This window comes from Miscanthus floridulus, chromosome 9 (assembly GCF_019320115.1).
Source record: "Miscanthus floridulus cultivar M001 chromosome 9, ASM1932011v1, whole genome shotgun sequence".
Taxonomy (NCBI): domain Eukaryota; kingdom Viridiplantae; phylum Streptophyta; class Magnoliopsida; order Poales; family Poaceae; genus Miscanthus; species Miscanthus floridulus.
In genome coordinates this window covers 89,135,534-89,151,176 of record NC_089588.1, presented here as the reverse complement: position 1 = coordinate 89,151,176, position 15,643 = coordinate 89,135,534, and the positions used below count along the sequence as shown (strand labels likewise).

The 15,643-nt window shown below is 50.4% G+C and overlaps 1 protein-coding gene across 1 annotated transcript; it reads right to left on the bottom strand.

The window, feature by feature from the left end:
- Positions 1 to 2,364: 2,364 nt before the first annotated feature.
- On the bottom strand, positions 2,365 to 4,815 carry LOC136480254 (uncharacterized). Its single transcript, XM_066477851.1, has one exon. It carries the CDS (start codon positions 4,813 to 4,815, stop codon positions 2,365 to 2,367), a length of 2,451 nt encoding a protein of 816 aa, XP_066333948.1.
- Between the last annotated feature and the right edge of the window lie 10,828 nt (positions 4,816 to 15,643).

Sequence of the window (15,643 nt, the reverse complement as noted above, 5' to 3'; positions counted from 1 at the left end):
GAGTATAATGAGCTGTAGAGTATACTATGACTCTACTAGGAAGTATATATGTGGCAAATGCCAATATCTACCACTACGCCTAGTAGCAGAGGTGGCGAGACAGGCCGGGTGCCCGATGTTTGAAAGGAAAGTATTCCACACGAGAAGAGAGGGAAATCGTGCTGGCCATGAGCTCGCTCAACTGGCTCTGAGATCCAACGGTTCAGCCGTGGCATTATATAGTGACAAGCTTGTATCTAGCAAATTATTGCTCAAGATTGTAATATGAATACTGAGCAATAAAAGAGCCTCTCTTTTCCTCGGAAAAAAAATATATGTGCCAATATCTCCAAATCCAACAAGTGGCAATGCGTGTGTTTCCTATACTATATACAATATGGAAGCTGTGGAAAGTTCGTTAAACTTAATTTGCTGTAGTTATTTTATATAGGAGTATGATATAACCAGACCAGCACGGCTAGCTTGGATTCTTGCAATTCTGGTAATTTTCGTTCATTCATGATCATGATCATGACAGACGAAATACTTTAGGGAAACAATTTGGTGCCCCCGAATGCGAAAGAAAAGGTTGGTAGCTCGTTTCTTCTGCCTAGAAAAGGGTTATGGGAGGCCAGTACGAGCGAGTGCTGATCGGAGCGCTATGCACGTTCTTGTGTGTCTACGGACGTACGCGATGTAATTGGAGGGTCCCGCGCACGTGCAAAATGAAACCGGAACCCCAGAGACAAAGAGGACTGCGTCGCTGCGCCAACGTAGCATTATCCTCAGGCTGCCTACAGTTGCAATAGCATCCAGAACTCCAAATAGGTGAGAGATGAAAAAAAGAAAGAAAAAACAAAATTACCAGTGGCACTCCGAAAATTGAACTCGGGACCTCTCGCACCCTAAGCGAGAATCATACCACTAGACCAAATGCCCGGGCGATTTTAACTGTTGCAGTCTGTCCTATACAAACTGGTCTACAACTCAGGTGACGCAATCGCGAGAATTCGGAATCTGCTCGCCTTCGCCACCGTGTTGTGCTCCATGTCTCCTGGTACTCCACCTGAGCAAACGAACCTCTATATGTATGGTCCATTGCAATTCCAGATTCACTACTGGAGGCCGCGGCTTTGCCGAGTGTTTTTACACTCGGCAAAGGCTTTGCCGAGTGTAGCACTCAGCAAAGGGGCAAAAATTTTCTCGGCAAAGGGTCTTTGCCGAGTGCTTTTTATCGGGGCACTTGGCAAAATAAAAAACAATTTTGCTGAGTGCTTGGGGCAGCACTCGGCAAAATATTTTCGGCCATTGCGCGCCGGCCGTTAACGGTTATTTTGCCGAGTTCCCCAGCCCAGGCACTCGGCAAAGTTTTTTTTTATTTTTTTAAAAAAGTACTTTGCCGAGTGCCCCTGCCCAGACACTCGGCAAAGTTTTTTTATTTTTTTTAAAAAATTACTTTGCCGAGTGCCCCTACCCAGGCACTCGGCAAAGTTTTTTTATTTTTTTTTAATAATTTCTTTGCCGAGTGTCCCTGTTTAGGAGGGACACTCGGCAAAGAATTTCTGGATTTTTTTTTTAAAAAATACTTTGCCGAGTGCCGCGGCGAGGCACTCGGCAAAGAATTTTTTTTTTTTTTGAAAAATCTTTGCAATGTACAACAAGCGTTTGACAAAACAATACTGTGATAATACTTAGAGACAACAAGCTGTCCTTAGTCAGTAACCAGCTATACCATGTGGTTACTGTGATAATACGAGAATCCCAGTGTTGTGCTTCATAATCAGTATAGGAATTCATTTAATGAAAAAGAGATTTTATTTATTAGTTTGAAACTTGGATGTACGTCTAATGGTCATTGCAATCTTAGCAATCAAATCAAGTGCTTCTAACTGTGTTCTTGCGGCATAAATATTAGTAAAACAATACACCAAAAGTTTGACAAAACAATCACTAATCTTTAGAGCAGTTTGATTAGAGCCTTCGAGCATCGCGAGTGGCCTCATGTCTTTACAAAAGTTGACATCATGCCACCTAGTGATATATTTAACAAAAATGTTGCTAAAAGCCTGCCAATAAGGGAATTAAGTTAACTTGAGAATATAGTAGGGGGGAAAATACTCGGAAGTTTTTTTTTGCTGTAATAATTATGTATACCTAAGTCCTTTGCCTGGGGGAACATAATTGACACAGCACGCCAGTCTTACTTTCAGATTAAGACTACTGATATGGAGAACGAGAAGGTCGCTACGCCTTAAATAGTAAATGAGAGAATTCCTTATTTGACACCAGACAAATGACTCGTTCCTTTCTTGGCCCTCAAAAAATTTTCGTTCCCTATTTGACACCGAGTTCAACTTTTGTTCCTTATACGACACTCCGTCGGGTTTACCATCCGTGAACCGTTAACTGACATGTGGGCCCCACCACCTTTCTCCCCTTAACTGACATGTGGACACCAGACAAAACGACGGCGGCGCTTGGACGGGGTGCATCCGCGTGTGGCTCTGCGGGGTGCTCTGCGGGGGAGAAGTCGGTGATGCGTCCATCCGGGTGGGGTGGGCGGGCATGGGCTCTGCGGGGTGCTGGCTCTACGGGGATGGGACGCGCCCCTGGCCGCGCGAGCGCGCCTGCGCCGGCGCCGCCACCTCCACGCGCGGAGTCCACGATGTCGGAGAAGCTCTCACGGTGCATGCTGATGCCCACGCTTCCTGAGAAAACGTGGTAGCACTCCAGCTCCGACGTGGTGTCGGCGATAGACTCTAGCAGCCGCTGCATGCCCACCTCCCTGAGGAGCTCAATGTACCCGCCGCGGCCGCCCGAATTCGTCACCAGCCAGATGACCTGCTGCACCACGAACCGTCGCATTCGCGGGACCCTGATCTCCGGATACCTGTACTGCCGCAGGATGCTCGCCAGCCGCTCCACGTATGCCCGTTCGTCCGCCACGCCGGCGCCGCGCAGCTCGGCGGCAAACTGCTCGCCGTCGATGAACTTGAAGATCTCCGTCGTCAGGCCGACGGACACCTCGAGTATTTTATCTCTGTCCACCATGGTGGCCTTCAGCACCGCCGGCAGGGCCCTGGTCACCACGCGCAGCCGCTCCCTCTGCTGTTGCCCCGAGTACGCGCACAGGTTCCGCAGCACCCGCGCCGCGTTCAGGCGCCGTGCGTCGCCGTCCTGCAACGCCGACACGAGCTGGTCCATCACGTCGGCGTGCTTGAGTATCGCCGCGCAGCCGGCCTCGCTCTCCAGCACCAGCATCGCCAGCGCTTCGCCGGCCTCGCAGCCGAGTTCCGTCTCTTGGGAATTGAAGAACATCGACAGCAGCAGCTTGACGACGCCTCCGGTGGCCACGATGGCCTCCTTGCCGCTGTCGTCCATGGCCAGCCCAGTCAGTACGTCCGTGGCAAGCTTCTGCAGCTCCCTGTGCTGCTGCCCGTACCGCAGTATGTCGCGCAGGTTGCTCACCGTGAACACGTTCTCCGCGACGCTCTCCCGGAGCGCCTTCCCCGTGTTCCCCGTCGTGGACACGAGCATCTTGACCACCTTGAGCGCGCGCTTCACGGCGCTCACCTGCGAGTCGGTCACGTGCGGGTTCTGGAGGAGAACCGGCGACGCCTGCGTGAAGTTGATGACCTTGGCGAGCAGGCCTCGCGCGTTCCCGATCTTGCCGCAGTTGTCATGGTCCCTGGCGAGCCTCTTGAGGATGAGCAGGCCCAGCAAGTTGAACGGCAGGTGGTCGTAGCCGCGGCTCGCCGGTGAGGCCCCGTGCTTGTCGTCGGCGGGAGCACCGGGCAGCTGCGGGTGCATTCCGGACACGGGCGGACCCCTGCCGGTGTAGAGCAGGGACGTGACGGACTCGATGGCGCCAGGGATGCCGGACACCCGGAGCGCGTTCTGACGCTTGCCGGCGAGCTTGGACACGATCTCGGCGACGCACCATCGCACCTCCTCCTCTTCGGGGCGCTTCCAGTTGAGCATCTCGACGACCCGCTCGATGGACCTCGGGGTGGTGCCGACCTTGCGCAGCGTGTCGCTCGCGGAGCGCTCGCTGTTGGCGAACTGCTGCAGGATGCGCACGCCGATGAGCTGCTCGTCGAGGAAGTCCGAGAGGATGAGCTCCTCCGCGAAGGTGACGAGGTCCATCTTGATGCCGTCGAAGATGCTCCCAGCGATGCACCGCGAGTAGGCGTCATAGAAGAAGCGCTTGAGGGAGACGAGCCCGTACGCGCCCAGCTCGCACTCATCGCTCACCTGGTGGAGCAGCTTGCAGACGGAGACCTTCCACGTCCAGTACGCCTTCTCGAACAGGAAGAGCAACGCCTCCACGAGCGCCAGCGTGTAGAAGAGCAGGAGCGCCGGCCTCATGTTGCGGCTGTCGTCGGGGTCGCCGAAGTCGTGCTTCCAGAGGCGCATCACCGAGAGCGCGACGCAGGCGAGCGAGGAGAGCACCTGCAGCCAGTTGAGCAGCCTGCCGATCTTCCTGGACACGAAGACCCAGCCGGTGTGGGGGAGCAGCGACACGTCCGGCGCGTGCCAGGCGCGCTGCCTCATGAAGGAGACGATCTGGCGCTGGAACAGCGCGGCCCTGGCTCGCGCGTCGTCGTCGCCCCCGCCGCCGCCGCCGCCGCCTCCGGCGGCCGCGGCAGCCGGATCGACGATGGCGCGAATGATGTGGCGGAAGAAGCGGGAGCTGGAGCGCAACGCGCCGCCCGCGGTGGAGGTCTGCGTGGCGTGGTGCTGCCACTCCAGCTCGTGGCTGTGGCTGAAGACGCGCGCGCCCCCGCCGACGAGGATCACGGTGACGCACCAGAAGTCGGTGATGCGGGCGGGCATGGGCTCTGCGGGGATGGGACGCGCCCCCGTCCAAGCGCCGCCGTTGTTTTGTCTGGTGTCCACATGTCAGTTAAGGGGAGAAGGGTGGTGGGGCCCACATGTCAGTTAACGGTTCACGGATGGCAAACCCGACGGAGTGTCGTATAAGGAACGAAAGTTGAACTCGGTGTCAAATAGGGAACGAAAATTTTTTGAGGGCCAAAAAAGGAACGAGTCATTTGTCTGGTGTCAAATAAGGAATTCTCTCATAGTAAATACCTGAGAGCAGTAATCATCCATTTCCTCTTCTTTTTTCTGACGCATTGTAGAGTACAGGTACAATAAGATGGTGAAAGGCAATTATTCTCGTTTCAGATTGATATACTTACAGGCCCTGATATGATCCAAGTTGAGAAACCAAAAATAGGAGTGCATTTCAAAATTTGAGGCAGAAACTAAAACTTGAATTTTCTGATAAGCGACAAGAATACAAGATATAATGGTCAATGCGAGGTTATGCTTCCTAAATCATTTTTCAGCTTAAAGCATTCAACTAATATGTCAAAGAAATTAGAACGCTTTGTTTTTGTTAGTGTCATAGTAATCAGTAGTTATCTGCCATCAATTTTAGTACAGAATCACCATCCAATATGTCAACATGTATATTTAAGATCATCTTTCCAATTGCCTCTCCACCTCACATAACACAAAAAGGGGAATGTATTACTATCATATATTACGCTTATTCTATTTTCAAACATTTGTTTCTGCAAGTAATAAAAAAAATTCTTGTAACAAAAAGGCGCAATAGGCCTTTGAAGAGGTATCTGACTCCGTAGTTTCTAAAACTTGGATGATGAAGACTAAAGGATATCTGTCCCCAAATAATTTTTAGTAAGGAACATAAGGGAAGAGGGTGAGATCATCACGTTAGATGTAGTGCCACATCAATAATGGTTTGCAATAATAGATCACGGCAAGTAACGATAAAAAAATTCCTCGTAACCAAAAGGCACAAGAGGCCTATGAACAAGTGTCTGAATACGCAGGGCATTGTTACCTAAAGCCATAAATAAAGAACGCACATAAGGCCAGTTAATGTTACCTAAATAGCACCGCAACGAAGAAATGGTGGTTGATAACAAAAGCAGTATAAAACAGATCACAGCGGATAATCCTTGCTGAAGAACCAAGAGGAGCTGAAGCAGTTCAGGAAACGATCCTTAGAAAGGTAAAGGTGTAAGAAATCAACAGTGCTATGAATGTAAAGAACAGGCAGGTTCAGAAAGAGGTATAAGCTAAAGAAGTACGTAAGAACAGTAATTGTTGAGTGGACTACAAAGACAAGAATCAGTGGCGCTATTAGTCCAGGAAAAATGGCGAGGTCCAACACAGGTGAAAGAGCGAGTTATCATGCGACGAAATACAGTCACAAACAATGAGTAGAGCTATCTATAACAGAACCATGTTTATATACAAAGAGCATACATAAACCGCGGGCAATAGACACATATTGCTCCAAATATGGCATAATCCACAGGAACACCTAAAAGAAACATTTATGACAATATTTGATATCATACCACAAGAGAAATAGGAGGAAGGTGGATATATTAATTGGCACAGTTAGGTTATCAGAGCTAAAGCTCAAACTCATGCATACCTCAGTTATTGGAATTAAAAGAGCACTTCCTGTCAACCTGCAGCAAAATAGAGAATAGTGAGGCCAGAAGTTCAGTGAACTCAATATCAATTTAGTAAACACAATATTTTGCAGGCAAGACAATACTTAAAGGACAATGTCACACATAGGGCATCAACCTAGAACATGAGACTAACCCATGGAGATCTTATCGACAAAAGTTGCAGTAGTAATGAGAACTGCAGTATCTGCTACACAAGAATAAAATTCAATTTGAAAGAAATTTGTATTGTGTATCGTCCTTTGCGTCACCCAGACCATGGCGCACAGCCTGCTCCGCCGTCGGGCTCAGGAACTGCCACTCCCGCCGCTCTAGCAAATGGAGAAGATCGATGAACACCAAGAAAAAAATCCACTGCGCCGAAGAACTTCCGCTGCTGCAGCGCCCCCCACAGTCGCACTCCGCCGCGGGAGCAGCACCCCACATCTGCGCCCCTCCTGACACCGCAGCACCAAGGGGCCGTGCCCCGCCATCGGAGCAGCACCCCGCAGCCGTGGCCGCCGCCCCCGCAGCCAGCAAAACCACATCCGCCGCTGCCTCCAAGGCTTCAGCAAGAGGAGGAGGAAGTTGGGAGAGGTGGGCGCACTCGCCCTGCGCCTATGGCTGGCCGCTGGAGAGCGCCCGTGCTGGGGCGCCGCGCCGCCGCCGCTACCGTGCCATGCCGCCGCCACGTCGGGGCCCGCCCGTGCCAGGGCCTACGCCGGGTCCCTGCCACGCCGCCGCCGTCGCCACCGTCCTCCTTAGAGCTCGAGCCACCAGCGCCCTCCCGAGCCCACGCCGCCGCCTGCTGGTGCTGGGCCTGCGCCGCCACATCCCGGCACCTGGGGGAGGAGGCGACGAGCCTGAGAGTGGAGGGGGAGGGTGCGACAGCGGCGGGGGTGGGCGCGGCGGCGGCTGGGGGGCGCGGGGGAGCGGGCGTGGCTGGGGGCATGAGGGTTGGGCCGCGCGGGGTTAGGGTGGGCTTTTAGGGCAAATTTTTTTTTAAATCAACTTTGCCGAGTGCCCCCTGGGCCGGCACTCGCCAAAGCCCACATTACCAAATGCCCCCCATGGCACTCGGCAAACTTTTTTATTTTTTTTTGGCCCAAATTTTTTTCTGGGGCCTTGTGACAGTATTTCAAACTCTATTTTAAAATTTGGGGCAATTTTGACTTTTTTTATATATTTCATTAGTTTATTTCGTTTCGTCGAATTTTTCGGGATATTTCAAATTTGAACTGCAGGTACATGGAATAATGGACTTTGGTCATCCAAAAATTGATACTCATGATATTTAGAGTATGTTTAGGTCGTATCCACGAACTCACATGAAATCTCGAGCATCTCGTTGACGTAACATGTCGAGGTACTTGCCGGAAATGTGATTTTAAATTATATAAAATGCAAATGAAGTCCAAAAATCACGAAACTTGTCGAGGCGTCGTATTATCGCATGTGGAGGCTGTGGTAAAAAATTGAAAAGGTTTCTAGCAAGTTGTGACGTCGGATGCCAAAAACCCAGACATCTCCACATGTGAAGGCCTTGCGCGTCGGGGCACCTGTAGTGGCGTAGTTCCGTGCCTGCCACCACCAAAGGACACGTACGAGAAGGGCTGCGCCACCACCAAGCATCCCCCCAGAATGTCCAGAGGCATTGCGAGACCTGATGATGGTGGTGCAAAATTATTTCTCCCACAAGGTGCCCGTGCCCGGTCACGCCGCCGATGAGCAGTGCTGGCAAGAGAGCACACAGCACAGGCATCATCCGATCGAGAGCTTTTCACGCACCTCCCTTCCGCGCAAGCATTTTCGGCCTGTTTGGAACAACACTGGTGTATAAGTTACACAAGACTCAAATTTTTCTGTGATGAACCAGAAAACTATGTATATCAGACCGATCCAATCGGAAAATAAAAATCAACTCCCTAGATTCCACTAAAAATATGACTGATACCGGGAGTGCCGGCCTCTTCGCTCACGCCCTTGTCATTGCCCTCGTCTCCGACTCTATCTCCATGACAGGATCCAGCTTCTCTTCCATGGCTCTCCTCACTAGCTTCCCCTATCCCTGGTTGGCTCTCCCCACGATTCTTTCTGTACCTCTTCCTCCCTGCGCATCAGTTTGCACCAAAGATGGCCAAATCCATGGGTGCAAATCCATGTCGAGTGTGCGTCAGGGCGGCGAGGAGTAGGATTGCGGACCTTCCACGCTAGCTCTATAATCCAAGGTCATAATTACATGTCCTTGGTGGGTATTCGCCTTTTTGGTCGTCTCCACGTACGCTTGGCTACCGCCAAGCTCATTCTCGTTAGAACTAATCTCACATTAGGATCTTAGATTAGCCTAACAATGAACATAATTCATGCTTAGCACTTAATTAGGGTTTCATTGATACTGACTTTTTAATCGAACATGTCCAGAGGGCCGTTGACGTCCCGCGCCTATGTGATGCAGGCATGCTATTGTTATTGTTGGAGAGGAGATGGTGGACGCTAGCAGGGGGCATCTAGCATGTGGTGTAGGTCTGAACAATAATGTTGTGGGTAGGGCGTCCGTCCGGGCATATCCATCCGGACGCCCAGTTCCCTGCACATCGATTGGGTCCAAACAGACAATGGGCATGTGGCCTCCCTAACTTATTCACTTGCTGCGAACATTTCCCTACTCTCGTGGCCTCCCCAACTCATCTGCCTGATGTGAACATCCCCCACTCCCAACCGCAGCGGCAGCTTTCACCACGCTGTTAGCTCGTAGCGGCTGCGTCCGCCGCGCCATCCGCCTGCCGCGCCTGCGATTGCCGTCCACCGGCCCCTCTCTGTCGCGACCATCCCCGTCGTGCCACATCCCGCGATGCACCCCGACCCAATCTCGCGCCGCACCGTGGCTCCATCCCGCGTTGCGTGGGGCGTCCCGTGCCACGCCCCATCCACCTTGGCTATCTCAGCTACGACATGCACCGCGCCACCAGGAGGAGGTCGCCAGCCGTTGCTCTCGGCGGCTCCATAACCCGAACTTGCTGGCTACCATAGTTCCACACCAGTAGGCCATGGCTGCCACCGACGGTTCTGTGTTTTGAGTGTTTCAGGCGTTTCAGACTATGTGTTTTAAGTATTTCATCTAGATGTTGCCAAAGTAGGTCTGTGATGTTGCATATGTTGCAATGACAATATATGCATGTTGCAAGCCTATGTTTAAGTGTTTTAGGTGTTTCAAATGTATGTTTTGAGTGTTTTATCTGGATATTGCATATGTTTGCTTTGGCTCTATACACATGTTTCCAGCGTGTTTCAAGTGTTTCCGATATTACAGGCTCATGTTGCAAGTGTTTCATCTGAATGTTGCAAAAGTAGATCTCGATGTTGCATATGTTGCTATGGTTATACATGCATGTTTCAAGCGTATATTTTAAGTGTTTTGTCTGTTTCAGACGTATGTTGCAAGTTTTTCATCTAAATATTTTAAAAGTAGATCTAGGAGAGGACATGTTTCATCTAAATATTTTGTGTGTTTTTTATACCTGGCTCGCAAGCTTAACGAGCCAGCTCGAGCTTTTAACGAGCTGAGCCGAGCTAGCTTTCTGACTCGTTAGGATAACGAGCCGAGCCGAGCTAGCTCGTTATCTGAACGAGCCAAAACGAGCCGAGCCGAGCCGACTCGTTATCCAGCCCTACTTGTGGCTGAGCTCGCGACGCGACCTGTACACAATTTATGGCTGCCGGTGGTGCTTTATGAAAATAGCCCGTGGTGAAGCTAGAGTGAATTAGAGAGAGGTACACTTGTTGTAAATGCATATAATTGTTATAGGGGAATACATACTGATACATGATAAAATATAGTCATGGTCACTGGTTTTTAATTTTTGATTGAGCGGCACATTTGTACTCCTACCTTCTAAGTTAGTCGCGTGACAAAAACAAATACTTCAGAGATGAAAGAAATTACAGTTGTCTTCTAGTGGACAAGATATTATAACCGGAAGTTGGAGTACATGTGAATAAGTTCACGAAGCTGCAAAAAACGGGGCTCAATCATCATGCTGAGGCGCATGAAACATCTTGTCTTTTCCTTTTATGAATTCCATGTTTCCAATCAACTCATATAGAAAGCAAACAGTAGAGTGGTGATGTGTGCCCTACTGCCCTTACTTTGTTTAGACACGACAACATAGTCCAAGTGACCAAGTTAGATAGGCTAGTTTTTTTAAATAGGAGTAAAGGGCTTTGGCTGCGGATCTATTGAGACAGTTGAATGTAACGAGGGTTTTATTATTCAGGTATAGGCTAGTTTGACAAATCTAGGCGCGGCTATGCTGAAACTAGTGGGCGTTTTAATTTCAGCTGTGGTGGTTGGCTAGCGACAGCTTTGCTGAAATAAATCTTATCTAGCCACACTACTACAGAATACTTATCCGTGTCGGGCATTTTGGGTTTCCCGCGGCGGGCAAACCGGTCCGCCACCGCCGAAAGGCCACGGTAAATCGTGGCTTCCCGCGGCGGACAGCTTTGCCCGCCGCGGTTAATCGTTCAGGAAAAACAAAAAAAAGAAAAAAAGCCCACACGGGCTTGGATCCGGGCCGCACTGAACCTAGATCCCGCCGCCGCCGTCGATCCACCGCCGTCGATTGGATCCGCCGCAGCTCCAACCCGCCGCACCGCGGGAGGGAGAGGAAGGGCCGGGGTGGGCGCCACGCCCACCGGATCTACGCCGCCGTCGATTGGGTGGGAGGGAGACGACGCCCCTCCGTGGATCCGTGCCGTCGCGGCGGGTTGGGGCCGCCCCTCCGTGGATCCGTGCCGTCGCGGCGGGTTGGCGCCGCCCCGCCGTGGATCCGCGCCGGACGGGCCACGCCGCTGCTTGCCACCGTGCGAGGAGGAGCACCAGTCGCCGCTGCTCGCCACCGTCGTCGGGGATCTGCAAGGGTGCGAGTGTGAGAGGGACAAGATCCACCATTGATCTGAGAGAGAAGAAAGAGGGCTCCACACCTTGCGCCGGATCCGCCGCCGCCGCCGGGGCCTCCATGCTGGCGTCGGGGCCTCCACGCCGGCCGGAGGAGGGAGAGGAAGGGGAGCCGTCGGGGCCTCCACCGCCGGCCGAAGGAGGGAGAGGAAGGGGCGCCATCGGGGCCTCCACCGCCGTCGTCGGGGCGGCCTGGCCTAGAGCGCGTGCGGAGGAAGAGAGTGGGGAGGAAGAGAGGCCGACTGCGCCTAAGTATACCTATATATACGTGTAGACGAATATCGGGCCAGCTTGGGCCTGATGGGCCTAGGCCTTTTCCGTGGCGGGCTTTTAACATTGTCCGCCACGGTAAATTGATTTACCGTGGCGGACACCTTACCGTGGCGGGCTTTTAACGTTGTCCGCCACGGTAAATAGGGTATTTACCGCGGCGGACATCTTAATATGTCCGCCACGGTAAATCGATTTACCGTGGCGGACACCTTACGATGTCCGCCACGGTAAATAGGGTATTTACCATGGCGGACATATTAAGATGCCCGCCACGGTAAATCGATTTACTGTGGCGGGCAAAAGTGCCCGCTGCGGTAAATAAAAAATGCCCGCCGCGGTAAATCGTGTGATTTACCGCAGCGGGCAAAAATAGGTGCCCGCCACGGAGTGCAAAAGTGCAACGCTGCGCATATTCGTTTGTGTAGTAGTGCCATCAGTCCCATCCTGTACGACCGCGGCCACGGTTACCGAATCAACATAGCAAGCAGTGATATGAAATTGAAGCCTGTTTGGACGTAGATATTGAAGTCTGGAACTTGGAATTGGAATTAGCTTTCTAAATTTTGCTGTTTGGATGTCCATGGTATTAAGATTTGAAATTACAACTCCAATACTTTGGTATTGGACTATAACTAGAAGTGTGCTCTCCCAATACAAAACCCGATCCCTCCGTATTGGGTGAAATAATTGGGCTCTCGTGACCCCGACGCCTCTCCCTCGCCGCTGGCCTAACCCGATACCGCCATTGATCCAAGCGCCGCCGACGCCTCCTCGCTGGTCACGACCCTGATCTGCGCCGCGCAGTCCGTGACAAATCTCTTTCCTTGGACCCGATAACTCCCTCTCCGCTCGCGTCCCCAACCTCCGCTGCTTTTCTTCACGTGAGGCCCGACGCTTCCGTCTCGGCCCTGTCCGTGCATGTGCGGTCAACCACCTCGTTCCCCATCTCCAATAGGCTCCTTCTTCCCCATCTCTAGAGGTCCAGCTGCTGTGGTCTTCTTCTTCCCGAGTTACGACCACCTCTTCTTCCCAGCTCTGGTAGCTCCTTCCCTAGCTCCGGCATCTCCTTCCTCAGCCCTAGCAGGTTTCTTCCCTAGCTCCAGAGGTGTGGCTGCTGCCGTTGATGGGAGCAGTTGGGAGAAGATGTGTCAATTCTAGGTACATCCAAACAATAGATTTGGTATTGTTAGACAGTTCTAGTACAAAGTTGATTTGGTATTGTATCTAGCCCTGGGCAAAATACTCGATACCCATTACCAAAACCCGAATTACCCATATCCGAAACCGAATTACCCGGACCCGAATTTCCCATTGTAATTTCGGGTAGTAACTTGAGATACCCTAAATTAATTTGGGTAGTTCAGGTACAAGCCCCGGTACCAGAATTACCCATATGACCCGATATGTAGAAACACGGCACAATCCAGTTCCGTTAGTCGGCCCAACAGGAAACTGAGCCCAACACAGTCCGTAGTGGCTAGTTAGTCAATGCCCCACCCCACCGTCGCCAGCCTGCCACCACGACCTACCGGCAAGGCGGCAACAGAGCATGGCCAGATCGAGGGAGAAGGAGCCAAGGAGAGGTGCGCGGGGTACAGAACTCCAGAAGCACGGCCACTGCCTGTATATATTATTTTATATTTCTGTGAAAATTGCTACTTACATTCTGTGCACATTGTTGCTGAATTTCTGTGCAAATAGCTGCTGAATTTCTGTCCAGTTTGCAACCTTGTTACTGTAACTTCAGGTACATCGGGTATACCTGAACCTGAGCCTGAAATATCGGGTATCCGAAATTTCGGGTAGTAATATTTCGGGGCTACAATCGGGTAGCGTTTCCTATTACCCGACCCAAAAATTTCGGGTAACCCGAACGCCCAGGGCTATTGTATCCAATGCAATTCCAACCCCTTCAATATCTACATCCAAATGGACCCTAAGATTTATGTTCGTCACAGAAGTTAAAGTTTGTCCAAGTTTACATTAAATAGTATAACATTTATGTCTCTAACTAAATTTACTGTGAAAATATATTTTATAATTAACCTAATGGTACTTATTTTATATCATAATTGTTAGTTTTTTGCTATAATTTTGTTCAAACTTTAAGTCGTTTCACATCTCAATAAGTGAAAATTACATTATTTTTAGGGTGGAGGGAGTATACAATAATTACAAGGATACAAATTTAGCGGCTGGCGTTACCTTGGGCTCAGCATTGTGGGTTGCCAGGGCTAGGGTCAGGGGCGTGCGCCTCGGCCATCTGCAGTGGCACCTCGTAGGCCACGTAGCAGCGGGGACGCACGGTAGTGCCAGAGGGCTTCAAGTCATATGTTGATGTGGCGTGAAAGAGTTCAAGCGCTTGGACATAAAACATGGTAATTGTTGGAAACCCGTGAAAACCGATATAGCTGGTTTCCAAATAAAATCTGCATGCATGGTTGGTTTTAGGAGAAAATGCTGGAAAGACCTATGTACACTTCCTCATAAGATCCATCAGAGAGATGCACCTAGGGGCCGGGTGTTCTAGAGTTGGTAAAGCCACTTAGAACATCCATGAAGAGCAAATCATGGGTTGGAAGGGATTAGGGTTTGAAATGCATAAAAAAGTAGTTTAGTTTGTTTTTTTTATCAATTGGATACAAATTAGTTGTGCCCCCTCATATTTATAGGGTGGTGTGATCTTATCCCGTTAGAAAGTGTTTACTACTCTAAAATCTACTCGTTTCATAGGTTGGACTCATCAGGCTCTGCCAAAACCAGCTATCGTAAGATTTGGTGTCTAACAAGTAGGGATGAAAACGGATCGGATACGGACGGATATCACCGATATTACATTTGTTTTCATATTTCTGTCCGGATTCGGATTCGAATGCGGATAATGTCAACTATGTCGGATAGGATACGATTGGATATCGACATCATAAATATGCGATTTGAGTATTTGGATACGGATACGGTATCGGATGTTGGATATCCGGACTCGGATACGGCCAGATCTCAACCCCTCTAAATGGATTCGGTTTCGAATACGGTCGGAAAATATTCATAGCGTTTTCATCCCTACTAACAAGTGATCAACATATTACGTGTGGGGAATCAGGAAGGTAGCAATATGCAACAAAGGTTTATACTGGTCCAGGTACATGGTACCTTATGTCTAGTTGAGAATAGTTTCTCAATTATGCCTTACGACCGAGTGTGAGGATACTGATGATGCGAGGGTTATGCTAAGAACCAAAATGACGATACAGAGGGAAAGATTCAATAAGTCAATATCCTTATGTCAATGTCTCAATAAATCAACATCCTTTAAAATATCGAAATATTGTTGTGCATAACTAGGGTATTAGATTGTAAGAATCTACAGAGTAGCTCAATCTACTAAATCCAGCACCAACAGAACTCAGAGCCACTTCGAGTTTATTCATTATTGATTACAACAAACCATCTGTTGAAATTGACGTCTGCGCCACCTGACAGTACTATACGACGAAAAGAAGGATCTTAACAAGACAGGGACACATCATCGTCCCCAGATGCTACAGCAACTGCAAGCAATCAACACGAGGGACGAATGCTGCAGGACTCTTACGATCGATCTTAATTCTTAACCAGCAGCAGGCATGCATATGGGCCAGCCATATTAGTTGCCATCGACGACGAGCTTGCGCCTGGTGTACTTCACCGTGAGCTTGCCCTTCACTACTAGAGAACAGAATTTAGAACGATGTCCCAATTTGGCATTAGCCTCGGCATTTTTTGCCCCCGGGACTAAAGGTTCCTGCCCAACGGTCGTCCGCGGGGCAGGGATCTTTAGTCCCAGCTGGTATTACCAACCGGGACTAAGCTTGTGGTCCCGGTTTGGGTGATGCCCCAGGAATAAAGATTAATCTTTAGTCCCGGTTTGGCCCCTTAACCGGGACTAATTATCCTG